Raw genomic sequence first — 22,381 nt, forward strand, 5'->3', positions numbered from 1 at the left:
TTGGCTGTCCACACCAGTCCTCAGCGGCTCTTGGTATTGGTCGTACTGCACAGACCACAGACATAATTAGGCAGCTGTCTGTCCACCGGAATTCTTTATTTTCTTTTCTTTTTTTAAAATCGGAACCGTGGCTGAGGCAGGTTCAGGAGGTGAGACGGTTGAGAGTCAGCTGTTCGGAGACGGTGAGACATTCCCGAGACATTCTCAAGCATTCCCGAGATATTCCCGAAATATTCCCACCGTTCTCAAGTGGTCGCGGTGCTGCTTTTTAAAACTCCGTCCGACCGAGCGCCCGCAGCGCTGGCGGCCGGACGGGCGTTGATGCGCCGGGGTCCGTGCGCAGTCCTCTGCGCTGTAGCTTTAGCGTCTGCTGACTTAATGTGACCCAGTGGAGGTGATTCTGTGCACCAGGACCAATAACGTCTGTCATCATCATCGCCACAGAGGACCTGCAAACCAGCGGGGAGCCAGGGGCTGTGCAAACCCGGGAACCGTCAACTGTTGCCTGCAAATGAAAAACGGAACGCACTGCAGTGTATAGCATAAACGAAAATATAACAACAAATAATTTCACAGCACTGTATTTTTTTTTAAATGTAGGCTTATACTGCAATATCTGAAAGCTACAACCACATCTGCCAATATTTTGTGAAGGGTTGCAATATCTTGATAATGTGTTTTATTTTAATCCTTTGAAGGGTAGGTTTTTTCAAATGTTTTTTTAAATTTTTATTTATTTATTTATTTATTTATTTATTTATTTTAATTCCAAGTCTTTGTTCTAGAACTTTCATTTACCAGCAGTGACTGTTACATCAGTGTAAGATCATTCTGATCGCACAATTGTGATGTCACACCTTTAAGGGTTAAATGTAACTTCAGGATACTCCGTTCCCATGAGGGCTGGATCAGTATCAGGCAGCTAAGGAGAGGGAAGCTGGGTGCAGACTTGCTTTCGAGTCCCCCCCGCCCCCCTCTCTTTCTTTTCCACGCTCCCCCTCTTCCACACCCCTCTCCCAGGCCAAGGAGGCATGGTGACTGAGGTGCATTCTGGGGTTTTCACAGATTTGCATATTTGTGTTTGCGTGTGTGAGTCTGTGTCTGTGACTGTGTGTGTGTGTGTGTGAGTGCCTGTCTGTGAGTGTCTGTGTGTGTGTGTGTGTGTGTGCGTGTGTGTGTGTGTGTGTCTGTGTGTCTGTGTGTCTGTCCGTGTGTGTGTGTGTGTATGTGAGTGTATGTGTGTGTCCTTGCTTGCACATGCATTGATGACTCAGCAGGATGTCCTCGTTAGAGAACAGAAGCAGGGCTTCTGATGTCTCACCCTCACAGGAGAAGTCACTCTGTCACTCATTAAGAACAGGGTGGAGCCATGACTCCATTTTACTGGAATGCAGCTTGCAGGCTGTAAAGCACACACACACACTTACACACACACACACACACTCACACACACAGACACTCACAGACACACACTTACACACACACACACACACACACAGACACTCACAGACACACACTCACACACACACACACACACACACTTACACTCACTCACACACACACACAGTAGGAGCTCAAACACTGCTCATAGCTTACAGCCCACAGGTACTAAGATCAGGCTTTCCCGCTGCCTCTTCTGTTGCTCCGTTGTCCATGTGATTTTTTGTTGTTGTTGACCACACAGGTAAAACGAGGGTTAGTGAGTCATGACGACGCCTGTGTAACGAGGACGCACACGGGACACCTTGCTAATTGCCTCATCACTCAGATTTCGGTCTACTGTACTCAGCCGTTTAGCAGGGCTGCCCACAGTCCCACCGAAAATAACCCGCCCGTGATCCCATGAGCCTCTGGGGACATCTTACTGATCGTGACACATTTAGACAAGTCTACGCTCGTGGGCAGACACCGAAACTTGTCTTTGCATGCAGAGGCCTTGCTTGGGTCGGGCGAGCACTGACTGCATCCAGCCCATGACCCCCCTCACCAACCCCCCCCCCCCCCAGTCCTTGTGAGAGAGGTCTGAGCAGGAAACATGTCAGCATCACATAGGAACAGTGGGTGTGGTTCATGCTGCACATTTTCTTCTAATGCACCAAAGACAGGCATAGCCACTCATTCTTAGCTGTCCTCTCTCTCTCTCTCTCTCACGGTAAGATATAATGACCAAGCAGGGAGCGACTGTTTGTCACTGGTCATGATTTACGCGCTGGCAGAGACAGACGCTCGCGGCACCGTCTCACCCGGGCAGAAGCGCGGAATGACTCACGGATCTCTCGGTGCCGTTGAAGTGCTCAGCTGACAGGACATGCGCGCGCGTGCCTGCCTGGAAGACAGAACGTTGTGTTCGCAACTGTCCTACCTCGCGGGACCTGCTGATGAGCTTGACATTTTTCAAAGGGCAACGTGACAGCGGGATCTAGCTATTTTCTTTCGCGGGCTAGAAAACAAGATCTGTCTCAGGTTATGAACCGGCAGACGGTGAAAAATGCGATGTCAAGAAACGCAGCTGGCACAGTTCTCATCTATAATCCAAACAAGCAGTTATTTTAAAACACAAAATATTTGAATACGAACACACCAGTAAATAAATAATTGATTTAAAATATTTAATATCCACAGTATGTGTATATAATAATATAATATATGATATGATAATAATAATGCAGTTTATTTTTATAGAACATTTAGCTAAACATAGGTTAAGAAGTTAAAAAAAAGAAGGAAATGGATTTACAAAAAGCAAAACAGCCAACATAGGACAGTGATGCAAAATTGGGCACAAAATAAAGTATAAACACAAACAACCAAACATACTAATCAAAGCAATATTTGAAGCTAATGGTAACTTATACTGAAGAGGTGGGTTTTAGGTAGGGGATTTAAAAAGTTCCACAGACAGAGAGAGAGAGCAGACAGAGAGAAGTCTTTGACACCGAACTTATGGAGATGGGTTTTGGGGAATGGTGAGCAGAGCGCCAGTATTAGAGGAGCGGAGGGGACGATGGGAAGCGCGCGCAGTCAGCAGGTGAGTGAGGTAGGGAGGGGGGAGCTCTGTAAGTCAGTAAAATAATTTTCAGATCGCACGGCACGAGCCTTTATGGGATGCCAGTATTGCTGCTGATGGTTGCCCTGTTACTAATCTAGCCTACGTGCGAAACCCTTCAACCTTCAAAGAGACAACAACTGCAACAAACCCAAAGCGTTATACTACTTTATGTCAGGGGAGCAATGCTCTGTGCATCAGCGTTCATCGTGTTCCCTGAAATACAGTCACCACAGCCAAGGTGTAGCCTATTTACTTGTTTGTAGGCTACCATTGTCATATGCCCTCTGTTTTAGTTGGACAGAATATCAAATGACTAGATATCATATTATCAGAGAGACAATGTATAATACGTTCAATTAAATGTCACCCGATGGCATCAATAACCCCCGCTGTGTTGTTGAAACAGCCTGATCAGGTACACCGGTGTGTTTGTGTACGCACGCCCGTGTCTATGCAGTTAGTTTTAATACCCTGTGTTTACCGACACCGGTTGCCAGGCGACTGCTTTTCTACCTAGTTTCACTATTATGGCGTCATAAGCGAGGTTACCTCTGCGCTCGCTTCCCTCGGTTAATTTAAGGTCGTTCTTCAACGGAGCGGAACGACGCATGTCGAGATAGAAAGCAGATTGATTTGGATTATTTTTGTTGCAACGATTAATTCCGCGGTCCTTATCGCAGAAATAATTAACGAGTAATTAAGCCCAATGCACTTTCTTAATTATTAAAAGAAACACTTAAAACGTTCATTGTTCATTTAAACACAGTTCATACGAGTCAGGTGTGCTCTGTCAGTGTAAAATATGCTTGATCAGAGCTAGCATTGAACATGCTACCCGTAATGCAGCCCATTACAGTGTTATATATTACCTTCGGGCTGGCATATTGATTATGTAAACCGGGATATTGTGCTATTTAAGTTTACCAACTTTATGTTTAACCGTTTCCTTAACTTTAAAATCCAGTTGTGCCAAGGAAAGGGCTGGGCGTGTTCACGTGCGGGGGTTATCGGGTTCAGCGAGTGGAATCCCCTGGCTTCCTTAAATGTCTTGCTGACAACGCAATCAGGGATGTCTCCACCCAGATCCACGCAAGATCACTTAAAAGAGGTGTTCCACCTCAGTCATCGCTCTTACGCTCAGGACAGGACTGAGCGGAACATTAGCCTACCGTCTTCAGCTTTTAACTTCTTGGACATACCTGGATTTCACGGTGCTGCACTCGGAATACAAAAAAAATAAATAACTGGGTTAAATTAGCCGATTCCAGTGGCGTCAGATGTTATCAAATAAGTCTACCTTAAGAAGTGTGTATCGTCAAATGTTCAGTGGATTTGCTTTCGTTTCTTTAAACTGAAATCGTCGCTTACTTTGGAACTTACCGCATCAAATCGTGCAAATTTATTGGGAACTAGTGTCGCCTACGTTTGGGGGAAAAAATTTTTTTTTAATTATTGGTAAGTTGCACTTTTTTCATTTTAATTTTACGGTGTTTTCAACATTAAGTGAAGTTTCAGTATAATGTCATTTCATCACTGCACAGAGGGTTCGCGTGGCTTATGCCTAGTTGGTTAAAATAAATCAGGGTGAACAGAAAAGCACAGAACTCATTGTCAGGCAAGGCAACGCACCACTTGGAGAGGACAACGCGTATAACCGCCAAACGCAAGCCGATAAAAATTCGAGGAAAGCGTAAGAAGGCTTAATAACGGACAACAGAAAGCCCGTCTACTTTTAAAAAGTTCACAGTTCAACGCGTATTGCTGCATTTATTTTCGACCACAAGTATGCTACATCTTCATGAATCAATTGGGGCCTAAATTGAGAATCGGTCAACTTCAAATAGACGGTGTGTGCTCGCGTGGCACGCTGGAAATCCAAAAGGACGCTTTGACTCTGCATTTGGAAACTGACGCTAAGAGCCAAGTCATAAGTTTGTTTCCCAGACCTTGTCGGGATCCCTGCGGCCCTCATGTGGCGAATGTAACGGCGGTGCTTGTCACCGTTGCTCTAAGCGAATTTTGTTTCCGACTAACCGATCAACTTTGTTGCATTCTGTCATTCTGGAAATAAATAAGATGCGTTTAGCGCAATGGTGAATGCAACGGTATAGTAGGCTACTTGTCACCATTGTGACAAACGTCCTTTTCAGACTGAACTGATAATTTTTACTGGATTTGGTCATTTTGGAAAGACATTAAAGTGCTTAAATTATGATGCACAAAGGAACTCCGCCTGGGTGCCAAGGGCCATGTGATTAATTGTGGAGTCATGCAGTTCAGTCTACGCGGCATGACGCGTAGGCTACGACATCCTTATGAGTCATTTTATTTATTTATTTATTTATTCATTTATTTGTCTGTTTACTTACTTACATAGTCTTTTATTTAATATCCTATTACCTATTTCGCGAAAGCGACTTCGCCCTGGCCTGGTGTTTGGACCGATCTACGCGTAAAACAGTAAGCAACGGGAATGTAGGCTACACTGTGTGGAGGAGACGATTTGCGCAATTAGTAGGCCTAAATCTCGTGCGTCACTGATTCCGTTAAAATTTAACGTTCATATTATATTATAACTGGCAATAATAGACTGGTATGATCAGGCTACTTGATCTTCGCTGCTCTGAACTCACCGTGTCCGTGATTAAGAAGGGTGTCTCCTTGCACAAGACGTGTACAGAATCCGTGGCGTCTGCAATTTGTTGCTCACCAAATTTGTGCTGTGATAGTAGGTTATGTTTTAAGTGTGCGTGACTCAAACCTCTGCCACGTTTTTTGAGGCATATTATTACTGTAGTCCCCGTCAGGCAGAAAGTATGTCTCACACACGCACACTCACGTTTTCAGATTTAACCGAGTGGCAATTCGCTGCAATAATCCCTTTTGACGCAAGAGGGCGACATGAACCTGAAAATGTCAAGCCAGTAAACGCTTTCCCAAGACTGAAGTGGCATCTGATTGATAGCTCGTATCAGTGAAACATGCTTTTCACTGTGAAGATTTTAATAAGAATTGTGCCTTGGATGTGATGGTTCTGTCAAATGAACAGTGTAACCAATACATCTCATTTGTGGAATCCCACCCATACTGACAACGATTAATATTACATTTAGCTGAAAGCGCCCCAAAATTTCAAAACTGACAGATCTAACAAGCTTTGTATCTGACTTTAACCAAATTTGCAAACTGCGACATACTCAAGATTCGTTGGCAACGGAAATATAGAAACAATGTGAAGTTCTGAAGACTGCCGCCTAGGTCATCTAATTATTCTGTTCATATTTGCTCTGCTGCGGGGGCCCAATTTATCTACATCATCAGAAAGTTGTGTTTGCCCCCTGCAGAGTTGTAAGGGTGTGTTTCCTTCGGCTAAAATCCTGGGTTTTCAGCAGCGGGTCCAGGGACCGCTTACGGATCCCGGAAGGTACTGTAGGGAGTCCCTGGCCAGATTTGATAAACAATGATTTTATATAGATTTGGGAATTTTTTAACTTTTTTTTTTTTCTTCCCCCCTTTGAACTTATTGAGACAATGCAGGTTTGGCTTGCTATCATTTGCTTTGTCTTTGAATTTTTCGCTGTCTTCCAGATGGCTGGCCAGGTGTCCACACTTTCACCAATTAGAAGCCTATTGATTCACCGCAGTCTTTAATGTAACCAGTTAATAATTTACCATTCATGCAAATGATTGCTGTATACTATAGCGTATAGCAAAATAAGCACCATATGAACACGGGCATTTTATTCTTCATGACATGCATAGCTATCCCTGACATAATGAGGTTTTAAGATGGTAATTAATCCCTAAATTTGAAAAGTACTTAATCGCGAAGAATTATCAGATTGTTAAAATTATGGGTCTGCAATTGAGGTTGGAACGAAAACCAGCATACACAGGAGTGCCCCCCCCCCAGGACCGAGATTTGGAACCACTGAGCAAGATTATCACTGGTCCTTCTCCGTTGTTCCGCTACATTATGAATGGCCAAGAGTGGGCGGGAACTATTTGTACTTCTTGGCGTGTGAAGTCTCGGTCTCTTGCTTGCGATTGGCTCCTCTGACAAAGATTGCGTGGGAGAAAGAACAGGGGTGGAACCCTTTCTGCCACGTGGGCGGTTCCAGCGCGTCGCTGATTGGCCAATGCTAACAATTTCCTCACTCGGCATCGCTGGTAGGTCGAGATGGCTAGACGCGGTGGGCATGTCTTATCGCCTGAAGAGGTAGTCTAACGTTTGTCCCATATCGCTGATTTCACATAGGGCTGAGCATGGTCTCTGGACGGAAGTTACTTGGAGCTGGTAGCCTTTTGTATTGATGGGGGATATGTTGCTTGCTTCGCTAGTCTTGTTTATATAGCTTCTAATGTTACTGAACTAGTAACCTAGCTCTGTGCTGTCAATGATCTACTTTAGCTAACGTTCGCTTACTGGTTGTAGCTTTGGAAACGTAATCATTTTGCTTGGACGTGGGCTCGCAAACAAGCTGATTGAAATAGCTTACGGTATCGAATAATAATAATAAACTCAGAACTGGGACTCAAACGGAATTATTTAAAACGGAAAGACGACGGAAGAATCTTTATTTTGGCTTTACAGAAAATACTTTGAGCGTGGATCCTCTTTATTATAAAGAACCAAATAAAGGAAGCTTTGTTGGTTTGGAATGAACTACATAGCGAGCTGTATAATTTAAGCCACATTTTATCTTCCTGGAACTGTCGCGCAGTCACCCTCATTTCGACCCCACATTAGTTGCGCGCTTGTTCTTCTTGAAAGCAGACCATCGTCGAATGGACCAACATCCCAGGGCAAGGAGCTGTACCGACCGCGGAGCTGCGTCCTGCGAAGTCGTCCCCGGCGCGCCCTCCATGAATTTGCACATCCATTCTACAACCGGCACCCGTTTCGAGCTGTCCCTGCCCTCGGAGGAGACGGTGGAAGGGCTGAAGCGAAGGCTTTCGCAACGACTCCGCGTGCCCAAGGAACGGCTTGCGCTGCTGCACAAGGAAACGTGAGTAAACTGTGGACGCGAATCCGCCACGTACTGTTGCCAGCTGTTTGCGCCACGTCCAGAAACACCGTGAAAACTACTCTCCGGCTCGCCAGTCTGGAAAAAAACGAATCGCTCCTGATAAGCAGGCTATCCTAATACGAGCTTGCAAAGTCATTATGCTACTCGTATTAATGAAAATGTATTGAGATTATTTTGTGGATAACCATGCACCACTGGTTGTTTTTAACGAGCCTACAACAGTAGATTTCAGACAGCTCGGTCGATATAATTCACATTTCACATTCACATTTTTCTGGTAGCCGGTTGCTCAACGTAGGCTAACGTTTGCAGATGTTGACATTGATCCGATTACACGTCAATGTGTCAATTTTATAGGGTTAGTTCGTTGTGCCACAGCACCAGGATGATTGCACGACGTCCTCAACCGTCCCAGGTCCCAGTCGGCTACTTGATGAGCTGATAATGTAAAATGTTTTGTTGAAAGCCTGAGTATCTGGGCGCTTTCTCTGGGAGGGTGCGGGCGTTTAGTTAAGGCTTGCATTCCAGTTCGGCGAGGAGGGGGTGGGGGGTGACTGGACGGTTAAACGGGAGCGCCTTCCCCCTCGGACCCCAGGCCTGGAGAAGTTTTATACATATTCTTTTGGTCTGACGCAAGTTTTCTTTGCAGCCTAGTCACTGCTGCACGTCCGCGTACGGTTCATACGCGAGTTTTGAGCACGGTGACCGGACAAAGCACCGTGATGCTTTCTAATAACTAGGGTAGGCTTCTCCTACGCTCACAACCGTTCGGGACAGACTCACGCGAAGTGTTGCCGGCTACATAACGTTAAATACTCGCGTCAGTGGTATGCTACTGATATGTAGCATACCTGATACCAAACTGTTATGGTTTATTTACATTTCCCAGTTATTAGTGAATTATATCGTAGGCTAGCAAATTACCCTATTGCTCTTCAATATCGTGCGTTCCGAGTGTTGGTGGACAGTGGTTTCTTTGTCTCTTTAAAGACCCGAACAGCTGTCACGTTTTGTTTTTCAGCGCAGAAGTACAGTTTGAAATGGTTCAAATGGGCTAGCATATTTAATAACAAAATCAATTTTAAATAACCACACTTTATTCATTAATATAATCGTGTTTTTTGTTTGTTCGTTTGTTTTTTTTATTTTTTAAAACCGACCTCTGGAACACGTTGATTCCCTTTGTTCGTTTGCAGGTGGTAGCCTAATAGGGCTAAGTGAATTCTGTGTCTTGAATAGAAACGGGTTTCGATGTGAAATCACGTTGATTTAACAACGCGATGGACCTAGAAACCCGTGTAGATGGGCCTTACCTGCTCCTGTTCAAGTATACTCAGATAGTAACTATATAGCCTTCTTGCGTAATGCTATGCTAACAATAGGCTACATATCCTTGAGCCTGCCTTGACTAGGCGACTAGGAATTACACCATGCAACCATGTGAAGTCCAAGTAACTATAAAAAATGACGTCTAATATTGAGAAACAACGACTTTCTGCAGTATTTTGATTAGCCATGTATCCTGCGTAGCCTACAGAAAAAAAAACTATCTACAAATGCACGCGGCGGCTGTTGCTTAATTCTTTCCTTATGTTGTAACCCCTTTTACCGCTGCCGGCTTTTTGAAAGGTCATCAGTGCCGGTGGAATGACGTAGTTACTTGGATGAACTTTGTGTTCCAAAAAGTTCGGTCACGTGCGAATCGATTTGGGCCGTCGTTGTGCTTGGCTTGATGACAAGCTAGACTAAGCCAAGCGGTTCATTGACGTCTGCGATATTATCGAAGGTCAGAGAACCAAAAACAAGCTAAATTTGTATTATGGCTGTTGTCTCTATTGTCTTTAACATTCTTCCGTCCTGGCTTCGAGCTCGTCTCTTTTGGAACGCTGTTGTATCAATAGTATTTTTTATATAATATTGAAAGAGGAGCTGAATGGTTTTTATTCATCTTTCGCTGTCTTTCTGTCCTCAGGCCCCTAAATTCAGGAAAACTCCAAGACTTTGGAATAGCCGATGGGAGCAAATTAACGCTCGTGCCAACAGTTGAAGCAGGATTAATGGTGAGTGTTTTTACTCAACCCTCCGAACCTCCACAGAAACGACAACAACAACCTAGTACATGGACACTCAAATCTAGACATCCAAACCTGGCCATGCCCCCCCCCCCTCCCCTCCCCCCAATAGTTAGCTGAACAGTTTTAGTGCTACTGATTGGCCAGGCTGCATTCGCACCTGACTCCCAGGTAACGGGGGGGCTTTGGGAAATGGAAGGAGATGCTGCTGTTTCAAATGTTTATCTATCCATTTTTACCCCCTCTCTCCAAAAGCCTTTACAGACAGACTGTTGTTTTGCATCGACGCTCGCCCTTAGCCTAAGTAATGCTTTTGAAAAGCGCGCTCCTTGTTATTAAATCGTCCTCACCGTCCCGGAGTTTATTCGTATCGGTCGATGTGTATCCCGGTTTTCGGGGGGTCAGAAGCGGTTCCGAAATGCGGACTGTGTTGACCGTTATCTCGGATGACGCGCGAACCTCGGGTGGATTACTCTGGGACGTGTGAATGTGGCGATGCGATGCGCGTGCCAGCGGTCGTTAGACTGTTAACTGCCGTTCCGCTCTCGCCGATGACTGGCGGCCTCTCCTGTTCTTGGCCTCAAGCTCTTTGTGTTCCCTGGCTTTGCATAAGAACATTGTCTGATTTCATTAATTGAGTCAATGCGTAAAAATATATTTCTCATTTCTTGTTCCTGTAACAGTCGCAACAAACATCAAGACCTGAGCAGTCCATCATGCAAGCCTTGGAGAGTTTGACAGAAACTCAGGTAAGCACTGATTTAAGAAAAAAAATATGTATATTTTTTTTGTTTACATTACACAAGCAGCAGCTGAATCATTAGTATGAATGTGTGTCTGGCTGTCTCTGTGTTTGGGGGACACTGTTGATCAACTTGTCAGGAGTTATTATTTTATTATTTATGTAAGAATTGGCAGCAGTGGCAAATCGACCCGGCCCTTTAATTTGGTTAAGGCTTTGGCCGTGTGCTCGCTCGCTCGCTCGCTCGCTCACCCATGCCGGTGTTTCGACACCTGCCGGTCGTGGGGGGGGTGTTCTCGCAGGGCTGTTAAATTTGCATGTGTCGGAAAAGGGCGTGTGGGGGGGTTGGGGCCACGAGGGGTGAGCGTTGAGTAGGGTGGGGGCCAAATCGGCAGCCTGTGCAAGCTGTGCTGGCCGGCAGGACCCTCTCTCTCTCTCTCTCTCGGTTCAGTAAAACCGGCGTGGAAACGCTCTCTGGCTTGCGAAAGGGGGGTGGGCGCATATTTTTACAACGGTTCCCCTCTAGTCTCCCGGGCGACGTGCGGTGAGGTGAGGCAAGCCCGGGCGATAAGCCCCGCCCCCCGCGTGCGTCACTGCCCCCCCCGCTCTGCGCGTGTGCCGCGGCTCAGCTGCAGCGGGAGACAGCGGGAGGCGGCCCGCGAGGGTTTCCAAGAAGAAGGGTTCAGAGAGGAGACCGCATCCCCCGCTTCTTATTTTAGCCCGGCGGCGTGTGTGCGTGTGTGTGCGTGTGTGTGCGTGTGTGTGTGTGTGTGTGTGTGTGTGTGCTCTCTCAATCCCTATCTCCCTCTCTCTCTCTCTCTCTCTCTCTCTCACTCTCTCTCTCTCTCTCCCTCGCTGCCTCTCAATCCCTATCTCTCTCTCTCTCTCTCTCTCTCTCTCTCTCTCTGCTTCTCTCTCTCTCTCTCTCACTCTCTCTCTCTCCCTCGCTGCCTCTCGCCCCTATCTCTCACTCTCTCTCTCTCTGCCTCTCGCTCCCTATCTGTCTCGCTCGCTCTCTCCCTTGCTCTGTCTCTTACACTCTCTCTCTCTCTCTCCCTCGCTCTTGTCTCTCTCTCGCTCTCTCTCCCGCTCTCTCGCACGCCCTTTGGCTGACCGCTCTGGGACGGGCTTTACTCAGCAGCTCTGATGAATCCTAATTGGCGTCCCCGGTCGACTGGGCAGGTGTGTCTCACTGAGACGCATGCAGCCGAGAGAGAGAGAGAGAGAGTGCTTGACTGTTTACTCGGCTGTGTGTGTGTGTGTGTGTGTGTGTGTGGGCGTGTTCGGTGAGAAGACTTCCTACCTGCTGCATTTATCCTTGTTGCACGAATGCAGTTCATGGATCTTCGTTGATTAATGTATAAAAAGTTTGTTGAATAGCACGCAGGGTTTCAGCTGTGTGGTAGTGTGTGCAGCTCTGTGTGGTAGTGTGTGCAGCTCTGTGTGGTAGTGTGTGCAGCTCTGTGTGGTAGCGTGTGCAGCCGTGTGTGGTAGCATGTGCTGCTCTGTGTGGTAGCGTGTGCAGCCGTGTGTGTGTGTGTGTGCAGCTCTGTGTGGTAGCGTGTGCAGTCGTGTGTGGTAGCATGTGCTGCTCTGTGTGGTAGCGTGTGCAGCCCTGCGTGGTAGCATGTGCTGCTCTGTGTGGTAGCGTGTGCAGCCGTGTGTGGTAGCGTGTGCTGCTGTGTGTGGTAGCATGTGCAGCCGTGTGTGGTAGCGTGTGCAGCCGTGTGTTTGAGGGCAGAGGAGGCTTGGGTGCGGATGTCGTGTGAGAACTCGACAGGGTGGCAGATTCTGCCTTTCTGGAGGCCTTGGCCTTGTGCCTTTAGCTCTCAGACGCTGGGTAAAGTAAAACAGGAAATGGGCGCTCGTAAGCAGGAAGTGTAACGCATGACAGTGCAGCGCCCGCACCGCTGGCTTCCTGTGCGTATTTTTAACCTGGAAGTCCTGTCTTTGTGAGCTCATCGCTCACTGTGACGGCGACAACAGATGTGTGTGCGTGCGTGCGTGCGTGTGTGTGTGTGCTTAGGGGGTGGGGTGGACAGGAAGCTGGCCCCTTCCATTGTGCCACCCCCCCCCACCCCACACGCCCTCCCCCCATGGATCTCCAAGGAAACGGCAGTCACACGGCGTGATGTGGCTTCAGGAAAGGTGGGGGGGGGTGGAGTAGGGTGGCTTGGCTAAATGCAATCGGCAAACAAAGGCCATTGTTCCGGTGGATTAGCCATTGTGTGGCCGGGCATGTCCCTTGCTGAGCGCGCATAGCGACTCCCGCCGGGGCTAGCGTCAGGGGCTAGCGTCAGATGGCGGACGCCGGCGTCGGGAACGCGCGGCTTTGTCTGCCCGTGTGTGATTGGCACTTCCTGGTGAGTCAGGAGAAGCTCCGGGGGCCAGTGCACGAACGGGCAGAGCGCTAAACAAAGGGACAAAAAACAGCAGTAATTACGCAAACAATAATCTGCTCCTTCCCTCCGGCGCACGGCTGTGTCTGCTTGTCTGGGGAGGCGGTGGTGTTAGCAGGGTGTGAAGGGGAGACCGGGGGCCTGGTGTGTGTGTGTGAGTGTGTGTGTGTCCGTGTCCGTACAGGATCCCCGAAGGTGAACGCTGGCCTTGGTGTTGGGCCCCTGCAGACTGTTGGCCGAGGCCACGTTTAGGCGGAGGGGTGCGGCTCTGTAATGAAGCGTTGCATGCTGGGAGAGGAGTCGCGGGCGACCGGCAGCAGACCGAATGATGGATTTTGCGTTTATTTTGCGTTTATTATTTTTTGTGTTTGTTCACGCATGGGTGAGCCTGCGAGGCAAGGCAACCTGGTACATTCTGTTCTTCGGCCACACCTTCCTCCTCTTCCTCCCACCCCGCCCCCGGCCACCCCAGCCACCCCAACTGATCTTCCCAAAAATAACAGCCAAAGAAAAACCGCTCTTAAAGCAAACAGACGCCCCCCCCCCCCCCCCCCCCCATACCCAGCAGCAGTTTGATGACTCGCCCAGTTGACAGACGCCTGGTGATTCAGGAAGGAATCCACAGGGACCGGGCAAAGGCAGCACAGAGCCAATCACGTTGCGTCTGCTTTCCTCTTATTCTTCTGTGCTTCTCTGAGGGGGGGGGGGGGGTTCCCACGCCGATTCTGTAGGTGTGGGGCACATCGGGTAGCCTGTGCTAAGCGCCCCACCCCCGCCATCATCTGCTGGTGGAACTCCAGTCCTGGAGGGCAGCAGGGTCTGCAGGTTTAACTCCAGTCCTGGAGGGCAGCAGGGTCTGCAGGTTTAACTCCAGTCCTGGAGGGCCGCAGTGCCTGCAGGTTTAACTCCAGTCCTGGAGGGCCGCAGGGTCTGCAGGTTTAACTCCAGTCCTGGAGGGCCGCAGCGTCTGCGGGTTTAACTCCAGTCCTGGAGGGCTGCAGTGTCTGCAGGTTTAACTCCAGTCCTAGAAACCCCCCCCCCCCGAGAGAGACTGGCTTCCTGGGCTTACCTTATTTGCAGTTGAAGGACATTGCCTCTATTAGTTTATTTTTTAAGCCATTTTTCTTTTTGGCATCAGTGTGTTTACTTTGGTAACAATGACTGGAGAAACAGCTCTGATCTCACAGCTGGCGTTGTGAGTTTATCGAGCCCAAAGCTGCTGACGGATTTGGGGACCCCCTGCTCGTGCGTCAGAGCACCCGCTGCTGAAAGTCACCCCTGTGGGCTGGGCTGGAACGATCCATTCCTCTCCCCAGGCAGGGGGGCCCCCCCTCCCACACTGAACAGTGGGCTTACCTGGCTGGGGTTGCCCCTGTCAGTCAGGGGGGGCGGTGACCTACCCTGCCCCCCCCCCCGTGTTGACTCACAGGTGATCTTTGCATGAGGAATTCTCATCCCCCCCCTACACACACATGCGCACACCCGCGCGCACACACTCATTGCGGTCACGCACAGTGTGTGTTGTCGTGACTGTAGTTTTTGTTTTATTTTCGTCTGTGATTTGCCGTGCGAAGACTGCATCCCCGGGCCTGTGACCAATTGGAACTCTAGGTTTTCACGAGCGGTATGAATTATGACATCACAATCGCCATCGTCTCCGGGGAGACAGAGGCTGATCTACACCAGTGCGGCACGATCTTGGGCGGAATGTAGGGGGTCATTCGTTGGATCTTTTTTTTTTTTTCTTTTTCTTGTTTTCTTTCTTTTTTTTCTTTTTTGGTTTCACAACCTGTTCCCACGGACGAGCCACTCCTTCAGCCGGGCTGACTCCGAGCATGCTGGGATTTCCAGCCTGTGGGGGTGGGTGAGGGCGGCAGAAGTAGGGAGAGAGGGGAAGAGGGAAAGAGGAGAGAGCACAGAAGGAATAGAGGAATGAAGAAGAGCAGGAGCATGTGTTCCCTGGGGGGGGTTGTTGGAGGGTCAGCACACAGGTCACGTTGCCTGGGGTGGGGGGATTATTGATTTAGGGATGCCACTGCCACATTCTGTGCTTCCTCATCAAAAATGTCTGCCTCCACTGTGTGTGTGTGTGTGTGTGTGTGTGTGAGGAAACTGTGCCATCAGCAAACCCATCAAGATTCTCACTTCTGTCACAGGGGCTAATGCACACAGCAAAGGATTAATGTTTCTCTCTCTCTCTTCCTGTCTCTGTCCTTCTCTGTCTGTCTCTCTCTTTTTCTGTCCCTCTTGTCTGCACTTCCTGTCCTCAGGTCAGCGACTTCCTGTCTGGGCGGTCCCCGCTGACGCTGGCCCTGCGGGTGGGCGATCACATGATGTTCGTCCAGCTGCAGCTGGCGGCCCAGCAGTCCGGCGGGCAGCAGCTGCACCACCGTCACCTGATCGCCCGGGGGGGCGGGGCCAGCGCCACGGCGACCGCGGGGGTTTCGGGGAGCGGAGGCGGGCGTGTCCGCGTCCCCCTCCACGCCCATCGGGTCTCCGTGCCGACCACCGCCACCTCCGGCAGCAGCCCTGCCTCCACGCCGCCGCCTGCCTGCCCCACACCGCCCCCCGCCTGCCCCACACCGCCCCCCACACCCCGCTGCAGCCCCTCGACTCCGCCCCTTTCCTGCCCCGACGGCTCACCTCGCCCAAACTCGCCCCCCGCCGCCCACAGCACCCCGCCGACCTCCCCCTGTGCAGAGGTGAGTCCTCAGACCCGAGGCAGCGCTCTGAGCCGCAATGGCTTCCCTGGCTCAAACACAGGGATGATTAGATGCTAAGCAAATCAATTGTCCTGTAGCTGGGATTGTTTTGTTCTTTCCTTTCAATTTCTGTCATTTGTAGTTGACCAATATTTCTCTCTCCCTCCCCCCCCCCCCCCCCCCGCAGGCTACCTGCCGCACGCAGACTCCTGGCGCAGGCTCCGCCCCTTCCTCCTCGCGCTCTCGCAAGCCCGGCGCCGTCATCGAGAGCTTCGTTAGCCACGCCCCCGGAGTCTTCTCAGGGACCTTCTCAGGTGAGGCGCCCGTCTCCGCTGGGCCAGGGTCAGGAAAACTGGGGTTTGCGGGGTCAAATCCCGGCCGGGGCATTGCTCTCGTACCCTGGTATCCTGCTGTGTTAATGGTCTGCATGCCCGAAATGTGCATTTCTGCTCTGAGACTGCATTGGGGAAGAGTCTGACCTCTTAAATGGCTGCCCCGCAGGCACTTTGCACCCCAGCTGCCAGGACGGGACGGGGCGCCCCAGACGGGACGTTGGAACCATCCTGCAGATCCTGAACGACCTGCTGAGCGCCACCCGCCACTACCAGGGCGTCCCAGCATCCCTTGCTCACCTGCGCTGCCAGACGCGGTGCGCGCCCCCCTCGCCGCCGCCGTCCCCCTCGCCGCCCCCCTCCCCCGCCGGGATGCCGGACCTCTGCGCCACATCTACCTCCGTGCCCCCCGGCAACCCCCTGGCGCAGTGCCAGGACCCCGCCCACGGGAGCAAGCCTGCCGGTGAGTCCATTCGCTGACCTCAGATGAGTCCGGTGTGTGATTCGCTGACCTCAGATGAGTCCGGTGTGTGATTCGCTGGGCTTACATGAGCATTGCGTGTGATTCGCTGGCGTCAGATGAGTCTGGCGTGTGATTTGCTGCCCTCAGTTGAGCCTTGCGTGTGATTCGCTGGCCTCCGATGAATCCCTGGAAATGCTGGGAACAGACGGAGCAGTCTGGATTCCATGTCTCTCCAGACCAGTTTTCCCTCTGCCCCATTACCCTCTCCTCTGCAAACACAACACCCCCCTCAAACTGACCCCCCCCCCCCCCAGGGCAGACGCAACACGGCATGGGGGGGGGGGGGTTGTAGTGGTAGGCATGTGACCTGACCCAGCGAGGCTCAGCTGTGTCTGCTTTCCTTCATCTTTCACTTTTATTCTGTTGAGTTTGAGGCCGAGATAAGGCGAGTGACGGAGTGGGAGAGAGAGAGGAAGGGAGGAGGGGAATTCCTAAAGCCTTTGTTTGTGTAGTCTGGCTGGACAGTGGTGGGGGGTGGGGGGTGGGGGATGGGGGTGTCCTGTCCGTGCGCGTTTGGATTCCTTTTACTTGCGCCGCCTATTTAATGCACTGCAGGTAACCCCCTTGCCCCCCCCCCTCAGCCCCCCCCCTTTGCTGTGCATTCCTGCTGGATTTCAGTGGCTGCTGGAGGGTGGTGGTGGTGGGGGGGGGGACCCATTTTACTGTGGATCCGAAACACACAGAGTGAAGCCTTTGGGTTTCAGCTGGCCCGGCCCCCCCCCCCCCCCAACCCCCCACCCCCCTCTGAAATTCCTCAGGGCTCACAGTGCCTTCAGTGGCCTTGTGTATTTAACAAAAATGTCAAATGTGGGGGGGGGGGGCAATCCTGTATGATTTCAGCGGTTGTTGTTACAGCCGTTTTCCACATTCCGACCTCCGAGTTTGTGTGACGCTGCCCTGCGTCCATTCCAGTGAAATCAAACCGTTTTAATTCGATTCAGATCAGGTCGTAATCCAGAGTGAATCTGAACGCATTTTTATGGCGCGTTTTACCAAACGTGTCACATGTACCCCAGCTTCCCTCTCTAACTTGGGGAAATGTTTTTATTTATTTATTTTTTGGAGAGTCGACCGTAGCCATTGTGGACAGGGACGGGAATACGGGTTAGCGACCGCCATCTTGGATCTGCACAAGGGCCGGTGTTCCATGTCGTGGCCATTGTGGCAGAGTGCGGGTAGTGGAAACTGCGCTACAGGCCATTGTCTCCCCTGAGTCTGGAGTTTATTATGGGAGGGGGATATGCAGGATGGCCAGGAGTGTCTGTATCCCTCCGGGGGAGAAGGGGAGGGGGGCGGTTGCACGCAGGTGTCGACGGATTTCGGAGGGGGCGCTGAACCTTGCGTACGAGGCGGCTCAGCCCGATTCGGCCCCGGTTCAGCCTAGGCTCCGCCTCCAGCCTGAGAGCGCTGTTAGCCTGGACGCTAACGCTTTGGCCCGCATGACGCCTGCAGGCGCACGTCTTTTTTATTTTATTTTTTTGAGGCGATTGCGTCGCATCGAGCTGGCCGTAAAGCAGCGGCTTTGGGGGACAGTTCCCCCGTCCGTCCGTCCGTCCGTCCGTCCCCCCCCCCCCCACCCTCCCCGGGAGCGCGCCGGTCCGAGCAGCTTTTCCCGGAACGGTCTCGTTTTACAGAAATGACGTTTCGTTTGCGATCGATAATCTCATCATCAGCACAACAACAAGCCGTACTGAGGAAGTGTGTGTGTGTGTGTGTGTGTGTGTGTGTGTGTGTGTGTGTGTGTGTGTGTGTGTGTGTGTGTGTGTGTGTGTGTGTGTGTGTGTGTGTGTGTGTGTGTGTGTGTGTGTGTGTGTGTGTGTGTGTGTGTGTGTGTGTGTGTGTGTGTGTGTGTGTGTGTGTGTGTGTGTGTGTGTGTGTGTGTGTGTGTGTGTGTGTTTCATTGAGAGCACACTTCCCTCTGTTCTATAGGTGCTGTTAGTCAGCTGATGAATGCAGGGCTTGTTTATTCGGGGGGGGGAGGGGGTGTAGGGTTTGTACATACCGTCTTTGTGAGTAATTTCATAGCTGGCGTTGCGTGTACGTTTGCATTGTGACGCGTGCGTCAGTAGCGAGTTGCGGACAGCAGGCCTTGTATGGTGTGGCTGTTTCAGCGATAAAACGCATCACAGCTGTATAGACGCGTTAGAGACGAGACTCAGGACTGGAAGATCAGATTTTTTTTCCTTTTTTTTTTTCTCAATTTTTTTTTCCAGGTGGGGTGTGTGGAGATATAGAGGGAACGGGTGTGGCTCCTCCCTTTTTGTGTTTACGCCCGTCCCTCTGGGGTGAAACTCTAGAACACTGGCCTGTTCTCCCCCCCCCCCCAACTAGTCTTTGTCAGGGGGGCAGGGTAGGGCAGGACAGGGTGGGATGGGGTGGGGGGTAGGCAGCATTATGACTGACAGTGAGATATGTTATCTGCAGTTTACACAGTGAGTCTCATATAAACGGGTGGGGGGGGGGGGTGACTTTGTCTCAGTTTTGGCGAGCTTGGCAATCGGCAAAATTAACGTCTTGAGACTGGTTTGGCAGAAATAAATCCATAAGTAAATGCATGAAATGAACACGCACACTTAGTTGAGGGTCAGACTTCAGGCTGTTCCACAGAAGTGTTTAAAAGTGCCAGATTTGGGTAAAAAGCCACTGCCCTTTCTGTAGTTGCTGTGCAGCTGCGGGGTGGGGTGGGGGGGGGGGGGGGTTCCGGCCCGGGATTCTTCTCCCCCAAATGTGATTGATTGTGTGACTCCCCTGTCCTGTGTCTGTCTCACCTTAGTTTACTGACAATGGCCTGGATTCAATCAACATTCCAACGTTCGCCCTTAGGGTGGGTTAGCAAATGACCCCCAGGCATCAGTTACACTTACCCCCCCCTCCACGCCCCCCCAGTCCCAAACCTCGCTGGATACGCACCTCAGCGTTAGTGTGTTAATCGAACCCAATGGCAAGGCAAGGCAAGGGGCAGCTTTATTTTTATAGCACATTTCATACACTGGGGCAATTCAAAGTGCTTTACAGAGTAATAAAGATACAGTAAAGGCAAAAAGATTTACAATTAAGAATTTCAAAAGTACAGACAAGAGATGCAAAAGATAAAAACAACAATGCAGTGCAACCCAATGAGGAGAGCAGGCCGTCCAGCCCAACAGCGCTCGCCCATTCTCCTGACTAAACTGGACCCAGTGCTCTGAACACCTGCAGACTAGATGGTGTCTGACAGACCAGCGTATCAAAGCCCGGTCTTGCAAACCCCCAGAGTGTCTGCCTCTGGTGCTGTTTCACTCAGGATGGAGGTAGACATTTTCGCCCTGGCGCTGACCGTGTCTCCCCCCCCCCCCCCCCCTCCCCAGGCGACGGCGTGCGGCAGACTGAGAACACCGCCACGCGCTGCAAGGTGCAGCGGCTGCAGCTGCTGATGGAGCGGAGGAGGCTTCGCAGGAAGGCCCGGCGGGACGGCCACGCCCCCTACCCCTGGCTGGCCAATCGCAGGGCCGGCCGCGGCGCCCGCAGCAGCGACAGCAGCGTGTCGAGCGAGTCGTCCTCCCTGGACATGGACTACGAGGACTCGGTCTGGAAGCCCGACGTCAAGGCCGACATCAACTCCGAGTTCGGCGTCATGGCGTAGCGAGGTCGCGAGGTCGCGAGGACGACGCCCACCCGCCCCGTTACTTTTTGGGGGGGGGGGGGGGAGGCGGGTGGTGGGATGGAAGACGGGGAGGAGAGGGGGAGGAGTCCGGATGGAGGGAACAGGGCCACACCCCAGAGGGAGGGGGTGCAGTGAAACGGTCCGTTACCACCTGGCAACAGGCCACTCCCCCCCCCAGCCACAGTCCACTCCCCCCCCAGCCACAGGCCACTCCCTCAGCCACCAGCCCTGCCTCATGGTTCTGTATTGACCCTTAAACTTTATGCTGTTTTTAGTTTTTTTTTTTTTTTTTTTCTTCTTTTTTTCTTTATGGAAATATAAAAAAAAAAAAATGGGTGTATTTGTATTTTTGGAGTTTGGTGGGGGTGTTGCGAGATTTCATGGACGGTGAAGTAATTATGGATTTAGACCACGTGAACGCGTGTGGAACGTGTGTGGAACGCGTGTGGTCTCTCTGGATGATGGACTTCAGTGCTTTCCCCCCCCCCCCCCCCCCCCCTCTCCATACGGACGTATATGCTGGACTCAAACAGGACTGTGCATTTAGGATTATACCTACTGTATTTGGGAAAAGGAGGTGACATGCCCCTTCCATCCCAAAAATGGGCATTTTAGGTTCCTCACCAATATGAATGAAATTGCTGAAGGTTTTTTTTTTTTGATGGGGGGGGAGGTACTTAATTATTGTTAAATCTAATATGTAGCAATGTTCACAAAGCATTCAGGTTCTGAAAAGAAATGATGAAATATGTTTTTTGCACATTTTCATGGGGGGGGGGAGGGGTTTGTAATTCCCCCTTAACTGTGTGAGCCTTTGTGGGGGGTAGGGGGGGGGGGGGGGGGGGGGGGACAATTTAATGATGTTTATCTGAGATGTGTATGTGTGTATTACAGGTGGCCTCAGTGCTGGAGGTTATGAATGGCTATAATCAGTGAATTGAAAACTGAATAAATAAGTGCTTTAGAAAACAAAAATTGTAGAATTGTGAATGTAGATATAAGCAACAAAGATCTCGATTTTTGTTTTTGTTTTTGCACAGACCCGGTGGGTCTTGGTTCAGCCGGGTAATGAAATGGGCCCTTACTGTGGCAGGGGTACAGGCCTCCTGCTCATTCACTCTCTCCATCCTCACCAACCTGACGCTCCTTTCTACACGTTCACACCATTCACCCTCATCTGCGTGTGTGTGTGTGTGAGAGAGAGAGATGGGGGGAGAGGGAGGGAGGGAGGGAGGGAAAGGGAAGAGAGCGAGGGAGAGAGAGGGAGGGAGGGAGAGCGAGAGATTCCGAGAAGACCTGAAGGGGAGCATTGTAAAGAAGTCTTTTTTCTTTTTTTTTTTTTCTTTGTTTGGTTTTATGAACCGGTGCCTCCAGATTCTCTCCTGTCATTTACATATCAGATGGAACGTTTCCTCTAAAAGAACTCTGCTACTAATTTATTTTATTCTTTTGTCTTGGGGGGGCGGGGGAGGACCGTTGTATGAACTATCCTGGACTCAGGAGGTGTGTGTGTGTGTGTGGGGGGGGGGGGGTATGGATATGGTAGACTGCTCTTCCCCAAATGTGAAAAACTAAGGAGAAATGCAGCGAAACATTCCGGAACTTGATTCCGTCTTGAACAACGAGGTCACGCAGGGCCCCTCGCGTCCGAAGGGCAGATGGAATTCTGGGAATATTTTTCCTTACCCACCTATAGCCCACTGGTTCCCTTTAAAACATTTTTTAAAAAAAAAGTATGTGCGTATTGGAAGGTATCGAACGTTGCACACCATTTGCAAGCGAGAGATTACTGGCAGGAAGGTTAACGACCGCATTTTAAGTGGCCTCATCCTTCACACAAAGTCATACGGGGGTTCCCTCTTTGTGAAATGGGGAATCCTGCTTCACAT

General features: G+C 50.5%; 1 protein-coding gene across 2 annotated transcripts; it reads left to right on the forward strand.

The window, feature by feature from the left end:
• Positions 1–4,169: 4,169 nt before the first annotated feature.
• Positions 4,170–20,988, forward strand: LOC118230732 (midnolin-like). 2 transcript variants are annotated; one of them, XM_035424005.1, is made up of 8 exons: positions 4,170–4,504; positions 7,824–8,058; positions 10,052–10,139; positions 10,835–10,900; positions 15,563–15,994; positions 16,182–16,308; positions 16,496–16,789; positions 20,197–20,988. In XM_035424005.1, exons 2-8 carry the CDS (start codon positions 7,838–7,840, stop codon positions 20,469–20,471), a joined length of 1,503 nt encoding a protein of 500 aa, XP_035279896.1. In that variant the 5' UTR covers positions 4,170–4,504; positions 7,824–7,837; the 3' UTR covers positions 20,472–20,988. The 2 variants fall into 2 exon arrangements, with proteins under 2 accessions (XP_035279896.1, XP_035279895.1); XM_035424004.1 differs by having other exon boundaries at positions 7,827–8,058.
• The last annotated feature ends 1,393 nt before the right edge of the window (positions 20,989–22,381 follow it).

This window comes from Anguilla anguilla, chromosome 6, assembly GCF_013347855.1.
Source record: "Anguilla anguilla isolate fAngAng1 chromosome 6, fAngAng1.pri, whole genome shotgun sequence".
Taxonomy (NCBI): domain Eukaryota; kingdom Metazoa; phylum Chordata; class Actinopteri; order Anguilliformes; family Anguillidae; genus Anguilla; species Anguilla anguilla.